Genomic DNA, 19,609 nt, shown 5'->3' on the forward strand with positions numbered 1-19,609 from the left:
TTACCGTCTGGTGCGTGAACCCCCTGGGTAGGTTTACCGTCTGGTGCGTGAACCCCCTGGGTAGGTTTACCGTCTGGTGCGTGAACCCCCTGACCCTAGGTTAGGTTTACCGTCTGGTGCGTGAACCCCCTGACCCTCTGTTAGGTTTACAGTCTGGTGCGTGAACCCCCTGGGTAGGTTTACCGTCTCGTGCATGAACCCCATGGGTAGGTGAACCCCCTGGGTAGGTTTACCATCTGGTGCGTGAACCCCCTGGGTAGGTTTACCATCTGGTGCGTGAACCCCCTGGGTAGGTTTACCATCTGGTGCGTGAACCCCCTTGGTAGGTTTACCGTCTGGTGCGTGAACCCCCTGACCCTCTGTTAGGTTTACAGTCTGGTGCGTGAACCCCCTGACCCCAGGTTAGGTTTACAGTCTGGTGCGTGAACCCTTTGACCCCAGGTTAGGTTTACAGTCTGGTGCGTGAACCCCCTGACCCCAGGTTAGGTTTACAGTCTGGTGCGTGAACCCCTTGGTTTACCGCCTGGTGCCTGACGTTCGGTTTAGTCTGGTGCGTGAACCCCTGGGTAGATTTACAGTCTTGTGCGTGAACCCTCTGACACCTGGGTAGGTCTAGGGTTGGCCCTGCTAGAGTTCTCACAGGGACCAATAAAGCTGCTGGTTAGGTTTACAGTCTAGTGTGTGAACCCCCTGACCCCAGGTTAGGTTTACAGTCTGGTGCGTGAACCCCCTGACCCCAGGTTAGGTTTACAGTCTGGTTTGTGAACCCCCTGACCCCAGGTTAGGTTTACCGTCTGGAGCGTGAACCCACTGGGTAGGTTTACAGTCTGGTGCGTGAACACCCTGATCCCAGGTTAGTTTTACAGTCTGGTGCTTGAACCCCCTGGTTAGGTTTACAGTCTGGTGCGTGAACCCCCTGACCCCAGGTTAGGTTTACAGTCTGGTGCGTGAACCCCCTGACCCCAGGTAGGTTTACAGTCTGGTGCGTGAACCCCCTGACCCTAGGTTAGGTTTAGTCTGGTGTGAACCCCCTGACCCTAGGTTAGGTTTACAGTTCGAGGCATGTGGGCTGCTAAATTCATATCAAGTGCATAGATCGCCGCCTAGTGTTGGGTCCGGATGATTGCACATTGTTGTCCTGGAAGAGTCTTCGAAGTATCAGGAGATAGGTGGCTCCTCCCCTGGACTACAGTGCGCATGGGCATCGGCTCCATCCCCAGATTGTTTTTTTCCGCCATTGGGTTCGGATGTGATTTCGACGCCTCCTTGTCGGAATCGAAAAAATTACTTCTTTAAGGCCAAAAGGCCTTCGATACTCGCGTCGGTATTGTTGCGAACGGTCCCGAGCATCGTCCGACTTCGTGTCGGAATTTTGGGGAGTTGCTACTCTTCGGACATCGAGGCCCTGTACTCGCAGCGAGACACCGACGAAATCATCATGGAACGGAGTCCGTTCAAGCGCTGCCCCGTGTGTGGGTCCAAGTACCCACACATCGACGTACATCCAGTTTGTAACAAATGTCTCTCGCCGGATCACGACGAGGGCAACTGCATGGCCTGCGCCAAATTCAGGTCGAAGAAGACACTCCAGCATCGGCGCGCGGCGCGCCTCGAGGCCTTGCACGCAGCACCGGCACCCGACGACATATTCGACGACCCCGCAGAAGACTGCCAAAGCCATCATCTTCAGATTTCACCACCATCAACGGAGGTCGAGGCCGATCCTGAAGAATACATCGAAGGACAGAGCCAAGACCTTGAATACGTCTGAGGTAGGGTACGACGAAGAAGTCTATGGGGCCGCGGAAGATAGCTCAGAGGAAGAGCTATGCCCCGAAAGTTACTCGACTCAGGCTCAGGTCACGGGATCGCCACTCGGCCTTACCCACGACCCTGCACCGATATCCCCAGCCCCGCCTTCGGGCCCGGCCACGGATACACCGGAGGAGCCGTTGCGCGTATCGAAACTGAAACCGCAACCAGTACAGTCGACGACATCTAAGATGGCCAACGTCACGCCTAAACCGAAACCTACGGCCTCGACAACATCTCAGATGGCCGAAGACACGTCGAAAACGAAACCGAAACAAACGGCTTCGACATCTAAGACGGCCGACGTCCCGTCCAAACTTACGAAGCCGGCGAAGAAGGCCGTCACGCGGTGGCCAAGGACACGTCCACAAAGAAGGTGGTCCATCACGTCTCGACGTCTGGGGCGTCAACCTCCAAAAAGACGGTCGAAGCAAAGGCCACTAAAGGCCCAGATCTGATAGCCGGAGCCGCTACTCCTCGGCACAAAGACACCGGATCTGCGGTGACGCCGTCGGCGTCTAAGACAGCTGCAGGGCAGCGAACCGTTGGAGTCGAGGATTCGTCGGTGCTTTCTTCTGCCACGCCGAAAGCCTCCAAAGCGGACGAACATGAAGCATCGGTCGTCAAACCCTCGGCTTCATTTACAAAACAGGTCACCGAGTCGCTCAAGAGGATTCGCCGTCGACAAAGTCTGCGCCATCGGATCCGAAACCGATGGAGCCACCTGCCAAGAAGTCGACGAAACTTATCTACACACTACCACCAAAGGTGCCACCAAAGGCGTTTGCACCCCAAACGGTGCCGAAGACCTCGGGGACTTCGGATTCCACGTCCAGTGCTATTTTGCCTCGACACACAGCATCTGAGGACGACTGTGAGCATTACATCGATGCCCACACAGGGAAGATGACGCTTTATAAGAGAAAGATCAGTTCCCAGCCACTGGAGTCTTTTGTAATTCTACTGAAAAAGAAAAGGCAAACACAGGACATACCTGCCCTTGTTGAACCTCTGCAACCTCCCCCAAGGAGGAGTCCAACCCCTTCCCCCACCCAATCAGGGGGTGAGGATGAAGACCAAGATGAACAATACAACTTCCCTACTGGCAATGACCCTGATGTGCATCAGGACTCATATGACGACGCTGGGGACCAGGGAAGTCATCAGGTGGTGCAGGACCCACAAGGTTTTGGGGCGCGTACTTCACCAACTGAGGATTCAGCAGCTTTCAATGCTTTAATTGAGAGGGCAGCTGCAAATCATAATGTAGATATGCATGCTGACCCAGTGGAAGAGGATTTCCTGTTTGACACTTTCTCTGTCTCCGAAAGAACAGTCAAAACACTTCCTATGTTGAAAGGTGTCCTTAAACATGCGCCAGAGATCTTTAAAGAACCTACAAGGGCGAGAGTGGTAAACCCACGAATAGAGAAAAAATACAGACCTGCACCTGGGGACCCTGCCTATATTCGAGGACAGTTGCCTCTGGATTCGTTGGTGGTCGCGAATGCCCGCAAGAGGGCAAACTCCCAAACAACTGGTGAAGCTCCTCCCCCAGACAAGGAGTCGAAAGTGCTTGAGGCATCTGGCAAGAGGGTCGCTGCGCAGGCTCCTAATGTATGGCGTATCGCAAACACACAGGCATTGTTAGCGCGTTACGATAGGGCGCATTACGACACCCTAGAACAGCTCCTTCAACATCTGCCTGATGAGTATAAAGAAGCTGGCGAAATGCTCATACAAGAGGGAAAGCTTATATCAAACGCTGCAATAAAATGCACACTTGATGTAGCGGACACAGCGGCTAGAGGAATTAACACTAGCGTCATGCTAAGGCGCCAAGCCTGGCTTCGTATATCTGGATTTAAGCCTGACATCCAAACTACAATCCTCAACCAGCCCGTCAATCCTGACAGACTGTGTGGCCCAGATGTAGACACTACACTTGAAAAAATTAAAAAGGACAACGAAACTGCTAAGTCCATGGGGGCACTTCAATCACAGCAGTTCAGGGGCAACACTTTTCGTCGCTCAGGAGCGCGTAGTGTTACCAGAGGACACATAGGACAACAATCACAATTCACCAAAGGTGGTGCGCAGTCCTCGTATCCCAAGCAAGGTAGAGGGGGTTACCGAGGTAACAGTGCCAAAGGCAGGGGCAGAGGGAACACCAACTCCCGTTCCTCTGCCGCAAACAAACAGTGACTCCCTGTCACTGCCCCCTGACCATCCAACACCTGTCGGGGGAAGACTCCAGCAGTTCCTGCCAGTCTGGTCGTCCATCACCACGGACAGGTGGGTGAGAAAACTAATCCAGTACGGTTATTGTTTGGAGTTAACATCCACTCCTCCAAACATTCCCCCAAGACACCGTCCTATGTCGGCAGAGCACTTGCACTTATTGCAGCAGGAAGTGCTAGTAATGCTGCAAAAAGGAGCAATCGAACTCGTGCCAGTGGAGGAGGAAGGAACAGGGGTCTATTCCCTGTACTTCCTCATCCCAAAAAAGGACGGATCCCTCAGACCCATTCTGGATCTCCGCCCTCTCAACATGTATATACTGTCAGAACATTTCCACATGCTGACACTGCAACAGATACTTCCCCTTCTAAACCAAGGGGACTTCCTGGCAACCTTAGACCTCAAGGATGCTTACTTCCACATCCCACTCCACCCGTCCCACAGGAAATACCTCAGGTTCACCATTCACAACAAGCACTATCAGTTCAAAGTGCTACCCTTCGGAGTGACTACTGCCCCCCGAGTGTTTACAAAGTGTCTGGCAGCAGTGGCGGCGCACCTCAGGAGACAAAACATACATGTCTACCCGTACCTCGACGACTGGCTCGTTCAAGCAAAGTCGGAAAGACAGTGCGCCTCACACATGTCCCACACTATTCAACTCCTTCACAGCCTGGGGTTCTCGCTAAACTACCCAAAGTCGCACCTTCAACCAGCCCATGTACGGCAGTATCTGGGCGCGACAATAAACACCCTGACTGCTATGGCTCAGCCAAACACAGTCAGAATCAACAGCATTCAGTCGCTGATCCAACGATTCAGACCGCAACTCTCCCTGCCAGCAAGAGTGTTCATGCAGTTGATAGGCATGATGGCCTCCTGCATCTTCATAGTCCCGCACGCAAGGTTGCACATGCGCCCCCTCCAGGAATGCTTGGCAAATCAATGGACACAGGCTCGAGGACAACTGACCGACCTAGTGTTGGTGACCGGTCGGGCATACAACTCTCTCCATTGGTGGAATCCACACAACCTTTGCAAGGGACGACCGTTCCAAGAGCCTGTGCCACAGATTGTCCTAACGACGGACGCATCTCTCCAAGGGTGGGGAGCGCATGTGCTCCACTACACGGTGCAGGGACTGTGGTCAACCCAGCAACAACGATTGCATATCAACTACCTGGAATTGATGGCAATCTTCATGGCGCTCAAGTCCTTCAAAGTACATCTGTGCAACAAGGTCGTGTTGATCCGGACGGACAACATGACAGCCATGTACTACATCCAGAAGCAGGGAGGTACTCACTCGCCACAGCTGTCTCATCTGGCTCAGAGCATGTGGAAGTGGGCCATTCAGAGGAACATCTTCCTCATGGCAGAACACCTCCCGGGCAAGGACAATCAGATGGCGGATCTGCTCAGCAGGTACAGCCATCAAATGCACGAGTGGGAGATACATCCATCAGTACTCCACCCGTACTTCCAGCAGTGGGGTCATCCACAGATAGACCTGTTTGCCACAAGGGAAAACGCAAAATGCCAAAGCTTTGCCGCCAGGTTCCCTCACCCGGAATCGCAGGGGAATGCGATATGGATGAACTGGTCAGGCAAATTTGAGTACGCTTTTCCCCCAGCGCCTCTCATTCCGCTAGTGGCAAGAAAACTAAAGCAACACTCGATGCCTCTCATCCTGGTTGCTCCAACATGGGCACGCCAACCATGGTACACCACGTTTCTAGAACTTTCCGTGGTACCGCATCAAAGGCTGCATCTCACACCCAGCCTCTTGACGCAGAACCATGGCGACATTCAGCATCCAGATCCGCAACAACTCAATCTGGCGATCTGGCTCCTGAGGTCCTAGAGTTTGGCTACCTCAACCTGCCTCCTGAATGCATGGACATAATCAGAGAGGCAAGGAAGCCCACTACCAGAGCTTGCTATGCAGCAAAGTGGAAGCGGTTTGCCATTTACTGTACTGACAACAATATCAACCCGCTAGATGCATCCATTCCTAACATCATCTGCTATTTGTTACATCTTTACAAATGCAATCTAGCGTACGCTTCCATTCGGATACATTTATCCGCCATAGCGGCTTATCTCCAGAATAGACAGCACCTCTCTGTTTTCAGGGTGCCTGCCATTAAAGCCTTCCTAGAGGGGCTGAAACGAGTCATTCCTCCTAGAACTCAACCAGCTCCTGTGTGGAACCTCAATGTGGTCCTCACTAGGCTGATGGGCCCACCTTTCGAGCCACTGCACTCATGCGAACTTCAGTTTCTAACGTGGAAAGTGGCTTTTCTCGTTGCTATCACGTCGCTCAGACGTGTTAGTGAGCTGCAAGCGCTCACTATCCAAGAGCCATTCATCCAAATACATTCTAACAGGGTGGTGCTCCGCACTAACCCCAAATTCCTTCCAAAGGTGGTGTCACAGTTTCATATCAACCAAACTATTGACCTGCCTGCATTTTTCCAAAACCCACAAACGGTAGCAGAAAGAATGCTTCATACATTAGACGTTAGGAGGGCGCTAATGTACTACATTGACAGAACACAACCCTTTAGGAAGACACAACAACTTTTTGTTGCCTTCTCCGCACAACACAAAGGCAACCCCATTTCCAAAGCAGGAATAGCCAGATGGATTGTTAAATGCATTCAAATCTGTTATCAAAAGGCTAAGCGCAATTTAACAATACCCCCAAGGGCGCACTCCACACGCAAGTTGGGGGCGTCCATGGCTTTCCTGGGGAACATTCCTTTAGAGGACATTTGCAATGCAGCCACATGGTCTACACCACACACATTTACCAAGCATTACTGCGTAGATGTGCATTCCAAACAGCAAGCAGCTGTGGGACAGGCTGTTAAGACACTTTTTCAAGCTTCTGCAGCTGGCACGGGCAACCGCCCTTAATGGAGGGACTGCTGTGTATTCTATGCACTAGATATGAATTTAGCAGCCCACATGCCTCGAACTGAATATGCTACTTACCAGTATGCATCTGTTCTTGGCATGTAGGGCTGCTAACATTCATATCGCCCGCCCTCCTCCCCGGTGCCCGTAGCGGCTGCAGACACTCTCTTGCATTCATCATTAGCATGGACATCCTGTACACTGTTTCACTCCATCTCTGCCACAATGGCTAAAAACAATCTGGGGATGGAGCCGATGCCCATGCGCACTGTAGTCCAGGGGAGGAGCCACCTATCTCGTGATACTTCGAAGACTCTTCCAGGACAACAATGTGCAATCATCCGGACCCAACACTAGGCGGCGATCTATGCACTAGATATGAATGTTAGCAGCCCTACATGCCAAGAACAGATGCATACTGGTAAGTAGCATATTCAGTCTGGTGCGTGAACCCCCTGACCCCAGGTTAGGTTTACAGTCTGGTGCGTGAACCTCCTGACCCTAGGTTAGGTTTACAGTCTTGTGCGTGAACCCTATGACCCCAGGTTAGGTTTACCGTCTGGTGCTTGCCCCTGACCCCTAGTGCGTGAACCCCCTGACCCCAGGTTAGATTTACATTCTGGTGAGTGCGCCCCCTGACCCCAGGTTAGGTTTACAGTCCGGTGCGTGAACCCCCTGACCCCAGGTTAGGTTTACAGTCTGGTGCGTGAACCCCATGACCCCAGGTTAGGTTTACAGTCTGGCACTTGAACCCCCTGACCCCAGGTTAGGCTTACAGTCTTGTGCTTGAACCCCCTGACCCCAGGTTAGGTTTACAGTCTGGTGCGTGAACCCCCTGACCCCAGGTTAGGTCTACAGTCTGGTGCGTGAACCCCCTGACCCCAGGTTAGGTCTACAGTCTGGTGCGTGAACCCCCTGACCTCAGGTTAGGTTTACAGTCTGGTGCGTGAACCCTTTGACCCCAGGTTAGGTTTACAGTCTGGTGCGTGAACCCTTTGACCCCTGGGTAGGTTTACCGTCTGGTGCGTGAACCCCCTGGGTAGGTTTACCGTCTGGTGCGTGAACCCCCTGGGTAGGTTTACAGTCTGGTGTGTGAACCCCCTGGGAAGGTTTACAGTCTGGTGCGTGAACCCCCTGGGTAGGTTTACAGTCTGGTGCGTGAACCCCCTGGGTAGGTTTACAGTCTGGTGCGTGAACCCCCTGGGTAGGTTTAGAGTCTGGTGCGTGAACCCCCTGGGTAGGTTTACAGTCTGGTGCGTGAACCCCCTGACCCTAGGTTAGGTTTACCGTCTGGTGCGTGAACCCCCTGACCCTAGGTTAGGTTTACCGTCTGGTGCGTGAACCCCCTGACCCTAGGTTAGGTTTACCGTCTGGTGCGTGAACCTCCTGACCCTCTGTTAGGTTTACAGTCTGGTGCGTGAACCCCCTGACCCTCTGTTAGGTTTACAGTCTGGTGCGTGAACCCCCTGACCCCAGGTTAGGTTTACAGTCTGGTGCGTGAACCCCCTGACCCCAGGTTAGGTTTACAGTCTGGTGCGTGAATCCTCTGACCCCAGGTTAGGTTTACAGTCTGGTGCGTGAACCCCCTGACCCCAGGTTAGGTTTACAGTCTGGTGCGTGAATCCTCTGACCCCAGGTTAGGTTTACAGTCTGGTGCGTGAATCCTCTGACCCCAGGTTAGGTTTACAGTCTGGTGCGTGAACCCCCTGGGTAGGTTTACAGTCTGGTGCGTGAACCCCCTGACCCCATGTTAGGTTTACAGTCTGGTGCGTGAACCCCCTGGGTAGGTTTACAGTCTGGTGCGTGAACCCCCTGACCCCAGGTTAGGTTTACAGTCTGGTGCGTGAACCCCCTGGGTAGGTTTACAGTCTGGTGCGTGAATCCTCTGACCCCAGGTTAGGTTTACAGTCTGGTGCGTGAACCCCCTGACGTTAGGTTTACAGTCTGGTGCGTGAACCCCCTGGGTAGGTTTACAGTCTGGTGCGTGAACCCCCTGACGTTAGGTTTACAGTCTGGTGCGTGAACCCCCTGGGTAGGTTTACAGTCTGGTGCGTGAACCCCCTGGGTAGGTTTACCGTCTGGTGCGTGAACCCCCTGACGTTAGGTTTACAGTCTGGTGCGTGAACCCCTGGGTAGATTTACAGTCTTGTGCGTGAACCCTCTGACCCCTGGGTAGGTCTAGGGTTGGCCCTGCTAGAGTTCTCACAGGGACCAATAAAGCTGCTGTACCAGTTCTTCTTAGGGGGGGTTGCACCCCCCGAGTCCCATGATGCCTTGCTGGGCCAGCCTTGGTGAACCCCTGGCTGTGTCTGCGCGCCCCTCTCCCTGCCCCGGGGCCGCGCCTCACCCGAGGAAGGGTGGACCGGTTCCTCCGGTCTGTCCGCTGCTCTCTGGGACGGACCTGCCTCAGATCACAGCTGTTTGAGGCCGAGTGGAGACAGAGTGAGCCGGTGTCCGCCTGACAGCCCTCGTGCGTGTCCCCGAGGCATGGAGCGCATTGTTAAAAGTAAATCACTGAAACTGAAAAAGTGGCATTTAAAGAAAGCGAGGGAGGCGCGCCAACGTCTCTGGTGCCATGATGACGAATTCACCCCGTCTCTGAGAGGCTTAATGTGCCGCAAGGGGGGGCTTCTGCATATTATGCTATCACTCCAAATCACTGCCTAACCTATTCTCCACTTAAAATGTACTTGCATGTTTCACTATACTAATTCAACACTAATCCTCTATGGGTCTCGGAGTAGCGTGCTTCTCGCCGAAAAAGCGATTTGACGCCTCATCAGGGGTAGTAAGTGCTATATAAATTCAATTGCAATACAATACAATATCCAGGACTCGCCTACCCCAGAGTTGGGGGGGTGGGGGGGGGTCCTGTGCTGCACTGGACCCTTTTCCATCCAGAAAGCTCCGCCCTCTCGTTAACTCCCAGCCAGGGCAGAGGGCAGACCTATGCATCACCACTCAAGGCTCTCCTCTCCAGTGTGCCCAGCTAGTGCCGCAGGGGGTCTCTGCCCCTAACCCCACCCCCTCGTATCCACAGACCCCAACCCACCTGATCACACAGGGCTTTCGCTGTTCATTGCTTAATTTGTTCCTTCTCTCACTCTGGGTTTTTCTCCCCAGTTTCTGATGTCGGGGTGGCTCACCGGCTACACCTGGAAGTGCGACCCCGTGGACACGTCCGACTCCCCCATGGCTCTGCGGGTAAGTGTGCACCAGAAGGAGCGAGCGAGCGAGTGCTGCAGTGTTTGTTGTACGTCCGTCTCTCCCAGTCAGAGCTCTGCATGGGAGTGTTGCAAGTATCTTGCGTAATTTTTTTTAATGAATTAAATTACTTTTATTTGATTTAGTTTAAATCATAAAAGAGCGGCTCGACCGCAAATGCACATAAAATTCACAAGCAAATATACCAAATTGTTGGCTGGTTTGACTCTCATTAAAATGTATAATAAAAACGAGTTAAAACAATATACAATTGATTCCTGCAGTCTTGTTGGTAGCCAGCCTTGCTATAAAAGAGTGCTTCTTGAGGGGTTCTGCTTAAGCTATGGCGGGCAGGCTAGGTCCGTGATCGCTCAGAATGGCCCTAGGGCTATTACCAAATCTAGTTGACGGTGTTCATTTTGTTAAAGAATATATGGTTCTAAAAGACATGGTCTTGGTGTTTATATTTCCTTGATGAAGTCTTCTAAGTTCAACTTGGTGATCTAAGGTAAGGCGCCGATGCCACTGATGATTTCTTGTTATTTCTCCGCGGTAAAGTGCATGGTACTGTAAGCAAGTGGACTGCGGAGTGTTCCATTGCGCTTCATCACCGTGCGGGCCCAACCGGTTCGAGTTGTCGGTCGCTCTTTTCTAGTTCATTTGCCGCTAAGCTCAGAAACGTTATTACATTGCATGCCAGTTGTACTGTCGAGCCTCCTGAGCATTTCATTACGGCGGATCTGTAAGTGCTTATTTGTTCTCTTTTCAGTGTTGGCCGAAGAGGTCCTCTCTGTAGAGATGGTAGTGCCGGACAAATGTATCTTGCAAAATCGAAGCACTGCATGTTTATTTCACAGCCAGGCTGCTGCATAGGTCTTGTGACATCTGAATCCAGTATGTCTGGTGAAATCGGAGCGCTGCATGTCAACCGTGTCTGAACACTGCACGTCTCTCCATCACAGCGCTGCATGTCTTGCGCCTTCAGAGGCCTACCTGAGTCTCTTGCTGTCAGAGCCCTGCATGTTTCTCTCTGCATCAGAGCTGTGCATGAGTCTCTCACTAAACCGCTGCATGTGTGGTGTGCACGCTGCATGTGTGGTGTGCACGCTGCATGTGTGGTGTGCACGCTGCATGTGTGGTGTGCACGCTGCATGTGTGGTGTGCACGCTGCATGTGTGGTGTGCGCACGCTGCATGTGTGGTGTGCACGCTGCATGTGTGGTGTGCGCACGCTGCATGTGTGGTGTGCGCACGCTGCATGTGTGGTGTGCGCACGCTGCATGTGTGGTGTGCGCACGCTGCATGTGTGGTGTGCACGCTGCATGTGTGGTGTGCACGCTGCATGTGTGGTGTGCACGCTGCATGTGTGGTGTGCGCACGCTGCATGTGTGGTGTGCGCACGCTGCATGTGTGGTGTGCGCACGCTGCATGTGTGGTGTGCGCACGCTGCATGTGTGGTGTGCGCACGCTGCATGTGTGGTGTGCGCACGCTGCATGTGTGGTGTGCGCACGCTGCATGTGTGGTGTGCGCACGCTGCATGTGTGGTGTGCGCACGCTGCATGTGTGGTGTGCGCACGCTGCATGTGTGGTGTGCGCACGCTGCATGTGTCGTGCGCACGCTGCATGTGTCGCGCGCCATCAGAGCACTGCATGTTTTTCACCCTCTGAGACCTGCTAGTGTCTTGCAGTCAGAGCGCTGCTAGTGTCTGTCAGGGTACTGTTTGTCTGAGTCAGATCAGTGCTGTTCATTGTGACTTCAGCGCACTGAATTTGTGTCGCTCCATCAAAATGTTGCCTGCATCTTGTGCCATGCAAGCGCTGCCTGAGTTGTGTTCCATACAAGCGCCTCTGGCACTCTGCGCTTTACATATGTCTCGCCGTTGGCGCTGCATGGGGCTCCTGCGTCAGTTGTCTGGTTAAACTGTCATACTGTAACAGGGCAATGGGTCTTACACGTCTGTTGCATTTCTAATTCTGGGGATTTCTAGTTTTCGTAGCACTAGTGCCTCATGCAAAAGTCTGTTGAAAACACGCTTTGGCAGAGTCAATAGATTGCGCCTTTGGGACCTATTGGCTCTGACAATGAGTTTTAGCGATGCTGCACAGCATGGTTAAAGAGTAAACAAAAAAAGAATTTGTCAACCAACATTTTGTAGGCGCGTTCCTGTGGTAAATAAATAAATAATACCTCTATTTTTGAATGGATAAATGAATAACAGATAGCTCAATAAATAAGAGTCAAGATTCGAGGTAGTAGGAGTTTGCCGGGGCTGGATATGGGATGAGCGCGCTAACTTTAATAACAGTACACAAGCATATATACTAAAACAGTTGCATTACAGCAAATACAATAGGCGGAGCAGTGGGTGTGGTCAATAGCAGTCGCGAAAGATAAGAGTGAAAGTGGGTGTAACAAGAGGCGTGTACATAGACATGTGATGTAAACGTAACAGAATATGTCATAAATGGGGCGGAAACATGGAGGGGGCTACCTAAGGAGCCGGGACCTCTGACCTAATGGTGCGTGCAAACTGACAATGACGTGTTACTAGGAGAAGCTGGGGGCTATGAACTCTGTGCTAGGAGTAGAGACTGAAGTCTGGAGAGTCAGGGCGACGTGTACCTAAACCCTATCTAGTATCTAATGTTTAGAGGACATGTTGATATAAACTAAGAGTCAGGAGGGGAGAGGCTAACAGACTCTAAGACTGGAGCATGCATTATTCTACATGTAGTGCGTGATGAAGAATATTATATGACCATTAATACAGTATTTCTCTTACATGGAGACGTAAAGGCTAGACAATGACGGAAACTATTGATGCGATTCAGTAGCTTAGGAATGCAGAGAAGGAGGGCTGGACTGATAACTAGAATCATAACATACTCTTGGCAGACTCAGAGGCAGAGCCAGGCCGAGCCGGGCACTGCGAGGCAGGAAGTAAGTGAAGGGTCGAGGATACAGGTGGGGGCTGTATCGCTCCTCAGCGAGGGTTCAGGAGACAGAAGCTGAATCTGGTGTCCGGGCCCTTTTGAGGCCTAGAAACGGGGACTTTACAATGAAATAACGTGCACACTGAGAAACGTGGCAACGTAACTTTACATAGGCCTAATACTCGTAGCTTTCACGAGAACTGGAAACTGGCATACTAGAGATGGACACAACTATAATTGCATCTTAAATCGAACAGGGGGAATACATATGCATATTAATCATGCACACATAACATAAGATGGAGGACACGTAGGGACACAGAACATGGCAAAATTTACTTTTCCACATTCCCTCCTTGTCACTACGTTTCCATCAGGAAAACATCAATATTCATGATACCATCTATCATTTCATACAGTATCATTTGCTCGTCTCGGATTTTCTTGGAACGGGATTTAGAACGGGACTTGGGACTAGGAATACAAGAGGTAGCACAAATGCCGCAAATCGCAGGGCCACATTGTATACAGAGGCAGCAACTGAATATGATCGCTACTGCAATACCCAGAAATGACAATACTTTCCATCCCCAGGCGGAAATTATATTCCAGAACCAACCGGACCATGTCCAGGTGCCTGGATCTTGGTGTAACATATGGGCAATTTTATGGAGTCTGGTTATGGCTGAATAAACAGACGGCGCGTTATTAGGAATGAAAATGCAGCAACTAGATCCGATGACTCTACATGCCCCGCCCCTATCGGCCAGTATGACGTCAAGGACGAGACGATTCTGGAGCACGACAATTCTCATAAAGGATTGCTCTTCGGTTAAGTTACCTAGAGCAGAAGTAGTCTCAATCACTACTGCTTCAAGTGTTCTGGTTAATCTACGTATCAGTTTACTATTCACGACAGTACCTAAATAGGGGAAGACACCTTTATTGATATCTATGTATTGCTCTAGAGCAGTTTCAGTATAATCGACAATCGGGAGGTCTCTCTTGTGTCTAGTATGTACTAGGTGGGAATTCCTATGGTAGTCAGGTGGGGCTAGAAAAACTGGTGGCAGTAGGAAGGCAATGTAACAGGTTCCCTCCCAATCGAGGGGCAAACTAACATATGCGGTCTGACCACAAACAAAATAAGAATGACGAAGCTTTGAAAATAGATTTCCTACTGTCACTATACTTGACAATAGTAGTACAATCACTATGGCCTACATGTATGGAACCATTATTTCGGACACATAATTCGCCTTTAACTGGTAATACTGATATAGTAGGTAGGTCTGGAGTAGAATCAGACTGAACATTCAGGACCATGAAATTCGAAGAATAATTACCTAAATTATAAACTTCATTTTCTAGATCTAACCCTGTTCTGTGGGGAAGACCTTGCTTGTCTGGAAAACATGTACTGTTAAGAAAAGACATATCTGTTGAGGATGACGTTAACGTGGACCATGCTCCACACGAACCATTATGTGAAAATGGATAAGGAAAGAGTGGCAGAACTCCCTTCGGTGTCTGGAAAGGGGGGAGTCGACCACACACCCAACAATTAGTGGCATTGCTGGTCTGGTGTGAATAATGTAACATGCGGATAAAAGAATTATTTCGCATAGCGAGACGATATGAGAGTTCATGAGGAGGCAGATCACTAAACGTGTGTTCTACTGTAGCATTAGCAGACTTATTTACATGAGAAACTGGAAAATACAAATAAAATGCATAACATGTGCAGGTAATCATAAGGCTGAAAAACAATATGAAACTTAGAAAAACGATACATCGGATTGAGTTTTGACTAACTCTCTCACTATGGGGGTCTATTTTATACATGTCAGAAACCGGTCTAACCGTTTCACCTAGGGGAGGACTTAGACAATCAAACTGGCTGACTTATTTTACTAGACCTTAATTTGAGCTTATACTCCTGTTGCGGAGTTTTCTCTAACAGGGAGGGTTCAGTATCATTGTCTTTTGCGGGACAGTCCTTAAGAATAGTACTTTGGCAGTCTTTAAGATCCTCGGAAATGTTCTTTGAAACAGGCTTTAGTCCAAAAAATCTTTTCACATGTGACAGGTGGACCCAGCCCTTCCTGCCTTCCAGCTTGACGGCAGTACGGGTGGCCAGGAGGACCTGTCGGGGTTCCTTCCAGCGAGGCTCCAGCGGACTTGAACGATCAAAATTCCGGACAAGAACCATGCATCCGGGAACGATGTCATGCGGTGCCACCTCGGTATTGTCTGGAAATGCGGCAGCAACCTGTGAACGACAAGAGTGTAGGGCAGACATCAAGGAAGCTAGGTAATCTGTCAGCATATTACTTGAAACATCTGTAATACTTCGAGGTCTAGGTGTACCCCACATGTTAGGGGGGCGGCCGAATACGACCTCATACGGGGACAGACCTGATCTGGAATGTGCGACCATGCGCATATAAAATAAAGCGACTGGCAGAGCCACTAGCCAGTCCACACCTTTCTCTTTACAAATCTTGGCAATACGGATTTTCAGGGTCTGATTATGTCTCTCTACTAGACCAGCTGCTTCAGGATGGCGTACACAATGGAACTTCCACTGGTACCCTAACAACAGGGAAATGTGTTTCATAAGCTCGGATGAGAATGGCTGGCCGTTATCAGAATATACGACTCTAGGGAGTCCATAACGGGGGAAGAATTCACGAACCAACTGCTTGGCAGTGGTCGCGGCTGTGTAATCTGGGACTGGATATGCTTCTGTCCACCTGGACAAAGCGCATACAACTACAAGGACATACTTGAAACCTCGACATCGCTCCATCTGAATATAATCCATCTGGAGGACTTCAAAAGGGTGGTCAGGGGGCTGGAATCCACCTTGTTCCACATGGACACTTTTACCTGGATTAAACTGACAACATATCATACAGGTACGGACTTTCTGTTTGGCTGCAGCCCGTAAATGCTTGTTGAACCAAATGTTCTGGATACTGTCTAACATAGCTTTTTCTCCTAAATGTGCTGGACTATGTGCGGTATTGATAATGACTTGAACCATAGAGTCGGGGAGAAACCATGTGGCTTTACCCTTCGTTACCCATCCCTGATCTGTCTGGACCCCTCCTTGTTCGGACCATTTCTTGATTTCATCGGGAGTAGCATGTAACTGAATATCTATGACATCTTGAGTGGGGTCCTTAACTGTCATACATGTAGTCTGATCTGGAGTATGTGTCTGTGTCGGGTTAACTGAAATGTCTGGAGTCTGTGCTGTAAGCTTGGCTGTGCGATCTGCTAGATCATTACCTTGAGAAATAGTGTCAGTAACTTTCGTATGTGCTTTGCACTTCATGATAGCAATAGATGTCGGTAAATGTATGGCATCTAACAGAGCCTGAATAAGGAGACCATGCTGAATCTTGGTTCCATGAGAAGTCATGAAACCTCTCTCCTGCCAGAGCACTCCAAAGTCGTGTACGACTCCAAATGCGTAACGTGAATCTGTGTAAACATTAACTTTCAGGTTCTTAGCGTATATGCAGGCTTGAGTCAGAGCAACTAGCTCTGCTGCTTGAGCAGACAGGGTGTCAATACGGTGTGTTTCTATAACTTCAGTGTCTGTAGTCACTGCATACGCGGCTACTAGTTCTCCTGTACTTGTTCTCATACATGAACCATCCACATAAAGTGTCAGGTCGGGATCTGGTAATGGAATATCTGTCAGATCTTGTCTTGGCTTAGTCATAATGTTGACTACTTCCACACAGTCGTGTGTGGCAGGATTTGAATTAACTGATGGTAACAGTGTTGCAGGATTTAGAACGTTGCAGCGTCTGATTTCTATGTGTGGCTGGAACAGTGTCAATTCATAACCTGTTAAACGTGCAATTGTCAAGTGCTGAGTCTGTGTTCGGTTCAAAAGAACTTCCACAGAGTGTGGAACTTGTACTGTCAAGGAGTGTCCTAACACTATGGAATCACTTTGTCTGATAGCTAGTGCTGTGGCTGCAACTGACTTGAGGCACGCAGGCAGAGCCTGGGCTACAGGATCTAGTGTGCTCGAAAAATAAGCACATGGCTTGTATTGTCCTGCTTGATCTTGTGTGAGAACAGATAATGCTGTACCTTCACGTTCAGTGACAAAGTGTAAAAGGCTTACTGTAGTTCGGTGTAGCTAGAACAGGAGCTTGGCATAAAGCTTTCTTTAACTCATTGAAACTAAGTGTATGTTCAGATGTCCAAGGGAGGACAGTCGATACGGCTGCCTCCTGTGTCGTTAACTGTATCAGTGGCTTGGCTAGGAATGCATACTGAGGAATCCATTGTCTGCAGTAAGAAGTAAGGCCGATAAAAGCACGTACCTCCTTCTGGGTCTTGGGCTGAGGAAGACTCGCTATTAACTGGATACGGCCAGGTGTCAACTGCCTACCCCTCTTGGACAGCAAGTGGCCTAAGTAGACCACTTGCTGGACACAGAATTGAAGCTTCGAAGGGGACACCTTGTGCCCCATCTCGGCAAGGAAATACAAGACTGTAAGGGATGCTCGCTCGCAAGCACGTTCAGAACGGGCTGTGATTAGTAGATCATCGACATACTGGAGCAGGGCAGTGTCAGTTGGCATGTGAATGTTGTCTAGTTGTCTCTTAAGTGCTTGACTGTAAATACTAGGACTTTCTGTGAAACCTTGAGGAGCTCGTGTGAACATATAGCTCCTTCCATTTAAACAAAATCCGAAAAGAAACTGGCTGTCTGGATGAATGGGGACACTGAAAAACGCGTTCTTGAGGTCTATGACTGTGAAAAATGAGGCTTCGGAATCAATGGCTGTCAATAGGGAAGAGATATCTGGGACAACTGGGTACTGGGGAATAATACATTTATTAAGTTCTCGAAGGTCAATCACTAATCGATATACTGGGGGTGCATTTGGATCAGTACGTTTCATGACTGGAATGATCGGAGAATTACATACATTGGAGTCAGTTTCTACAACTACTCCTTGAGCCATGAGCTCGTCAATAATTTTGGATAAGGCTGTTACAGCCTCAGGTGGCAATCTGTACTGTCTGATTCGTGGTAACACTACACCTGGCTTGAGAGTCACACGATGGGGTGTGATTTGCATATAACCTACATCAGTTGGACCTTGGGCCCATAGATGCTGCGGGACATTAGACAATCTCGGATCAAAATCTCGTAACACATAGTGACCCTTGAAGTCACGTAGAAACAGTCGTATTCCCTCGGGGGAACAGCAAATAACTGCACCTAATTCTTTCAGTGTTTTAATACCTAACAGATTTTCTGGACATGACTTCGTAAGTAACAGATCAGTAGTGCGGGACAATGGACCTACTTCTAGAGTAACTGGCTTAGATATCTCGTTTACAATAGGCTTTCCTGAAAATCCAAGGGAAACATTTCTAGAGCCTGAGAGCGGAGCCCCTGGAACTTCGGCGTGGCTGATGGTGGTCCTACTTGCCCCTGTATCAATCAGAAACTTTCTGTCTTTCCCTAATACTTGACTATGAACATAGGGACCCTCTTGATCTACAGGTATCTCGATGAGGCAAGCCTACCTCCCTCTCTAGGCTGTTTCATGAATATGGCTGATACTCTGGATACTCGGACTGTGCATACTGGTACATCTGCTGTGTAACATGCTGTGTTGCAGCGATAGGCTGCGGTGCTGGAACTGTCTGTTGTGCATTCTGTGGCTGAGAAGTCTGTGAAACTTGTTCTTGTCTAGGCGGACGTGGTCTTTCTTTAGTCTTATCAGTAGCTATATTGTGTTTCAGAACTGCACACTCGTTTATATAATGACCTGGCTGTTTACAATAATTGCATGTCCCTTTAACGGGAACTGCAGGATGACTTGCTTGATTCGGACCCCTCTTCTGACTGTCTTGAGGAACAGATTGTGCAACTAGTACTTTCATTTTCGTGTCTTTCATACGTTTTCTTTCATGATCTTGCTCTTCTCTGATTCTATTCTGGTGGTACTGGAGCATCTGTAACATCTGGGACAGAGTATTAGCTTGCCAGGTACTTTCGACTTTCAAAACTCGATTCTTCACTTGGAGACTTGAATTCTCGACTAATTTAGTAACAAAAAGATGAGGGTATGACTCGCTACTCGTTTTCAATCCACTGTTTATAATAAAACACTTTTCAAATCTAGAATAAAAATCACTAGTGTCTTCGTCTTGTTTCTGTTTACAGGCTGAGATTGCATCCCAGTCTTCCTTTTTAGTGGCTAATAATCTAGGCAAAACTTGTATTAACAGTTCTGGTAATTCTTTACATTTCTCTCCTAGACCGGTACCTGGTACTCGTATCTTATCTTCAGCTTCGAGAACTGCCCAATCGATCTTTTTCTCTCCCACCTCCCATTCTTTTTCCTTGAGTTTCTCGTATACCCCTGCGGGCAACAGGACCTTTAACATTTTAATTATATCTGGATACGTGTATTCTCCCATACGGAGCATGTCTTTTAATTCTCGG

At 49.6% G+C, this 19,609-nt stretch overlaps 1 protein-coding gene across 2 annotated transcripts in view; it reads left to right on the plus strand.

Moving 5' to 3' along the window:
* ELOVL1 (ELOVL fatty acid elongase 1) overlaps positions 1–19,609 on the plus strand; it is a 185,697-nt gene that overhangs the window by 100,480 nt on the left and 65,608 nt on the right. For both annotated transcript variants that reach the window (XM_078672306.1, XM_078672313.1), the window contains one exon: positions 10,099–10,179. In XM_078672306.1, the coding sequence (XP_078528432.1) occupies positions 10,099–10,179 (81 nt within the window). The remainder of the gene's footprint in view (positions 1–10,098; positions 10,180–19,609) is intronic.

Source organism: Lissotriton helveticus, chromosome 1_2 (assembly GCF_964261635.1).
Source record: "Lissotriton helveticus chromosome 1_2, aLisHel1.1, whole genome shotgun sequence".
NCBI classification, from domain to species: domain Eukaryota; kingdom Metazoa; phylum Chordata; class Amphibia; order Caudata; family Salamandridae; genus Lissotriton; species Lissotriton helveticus.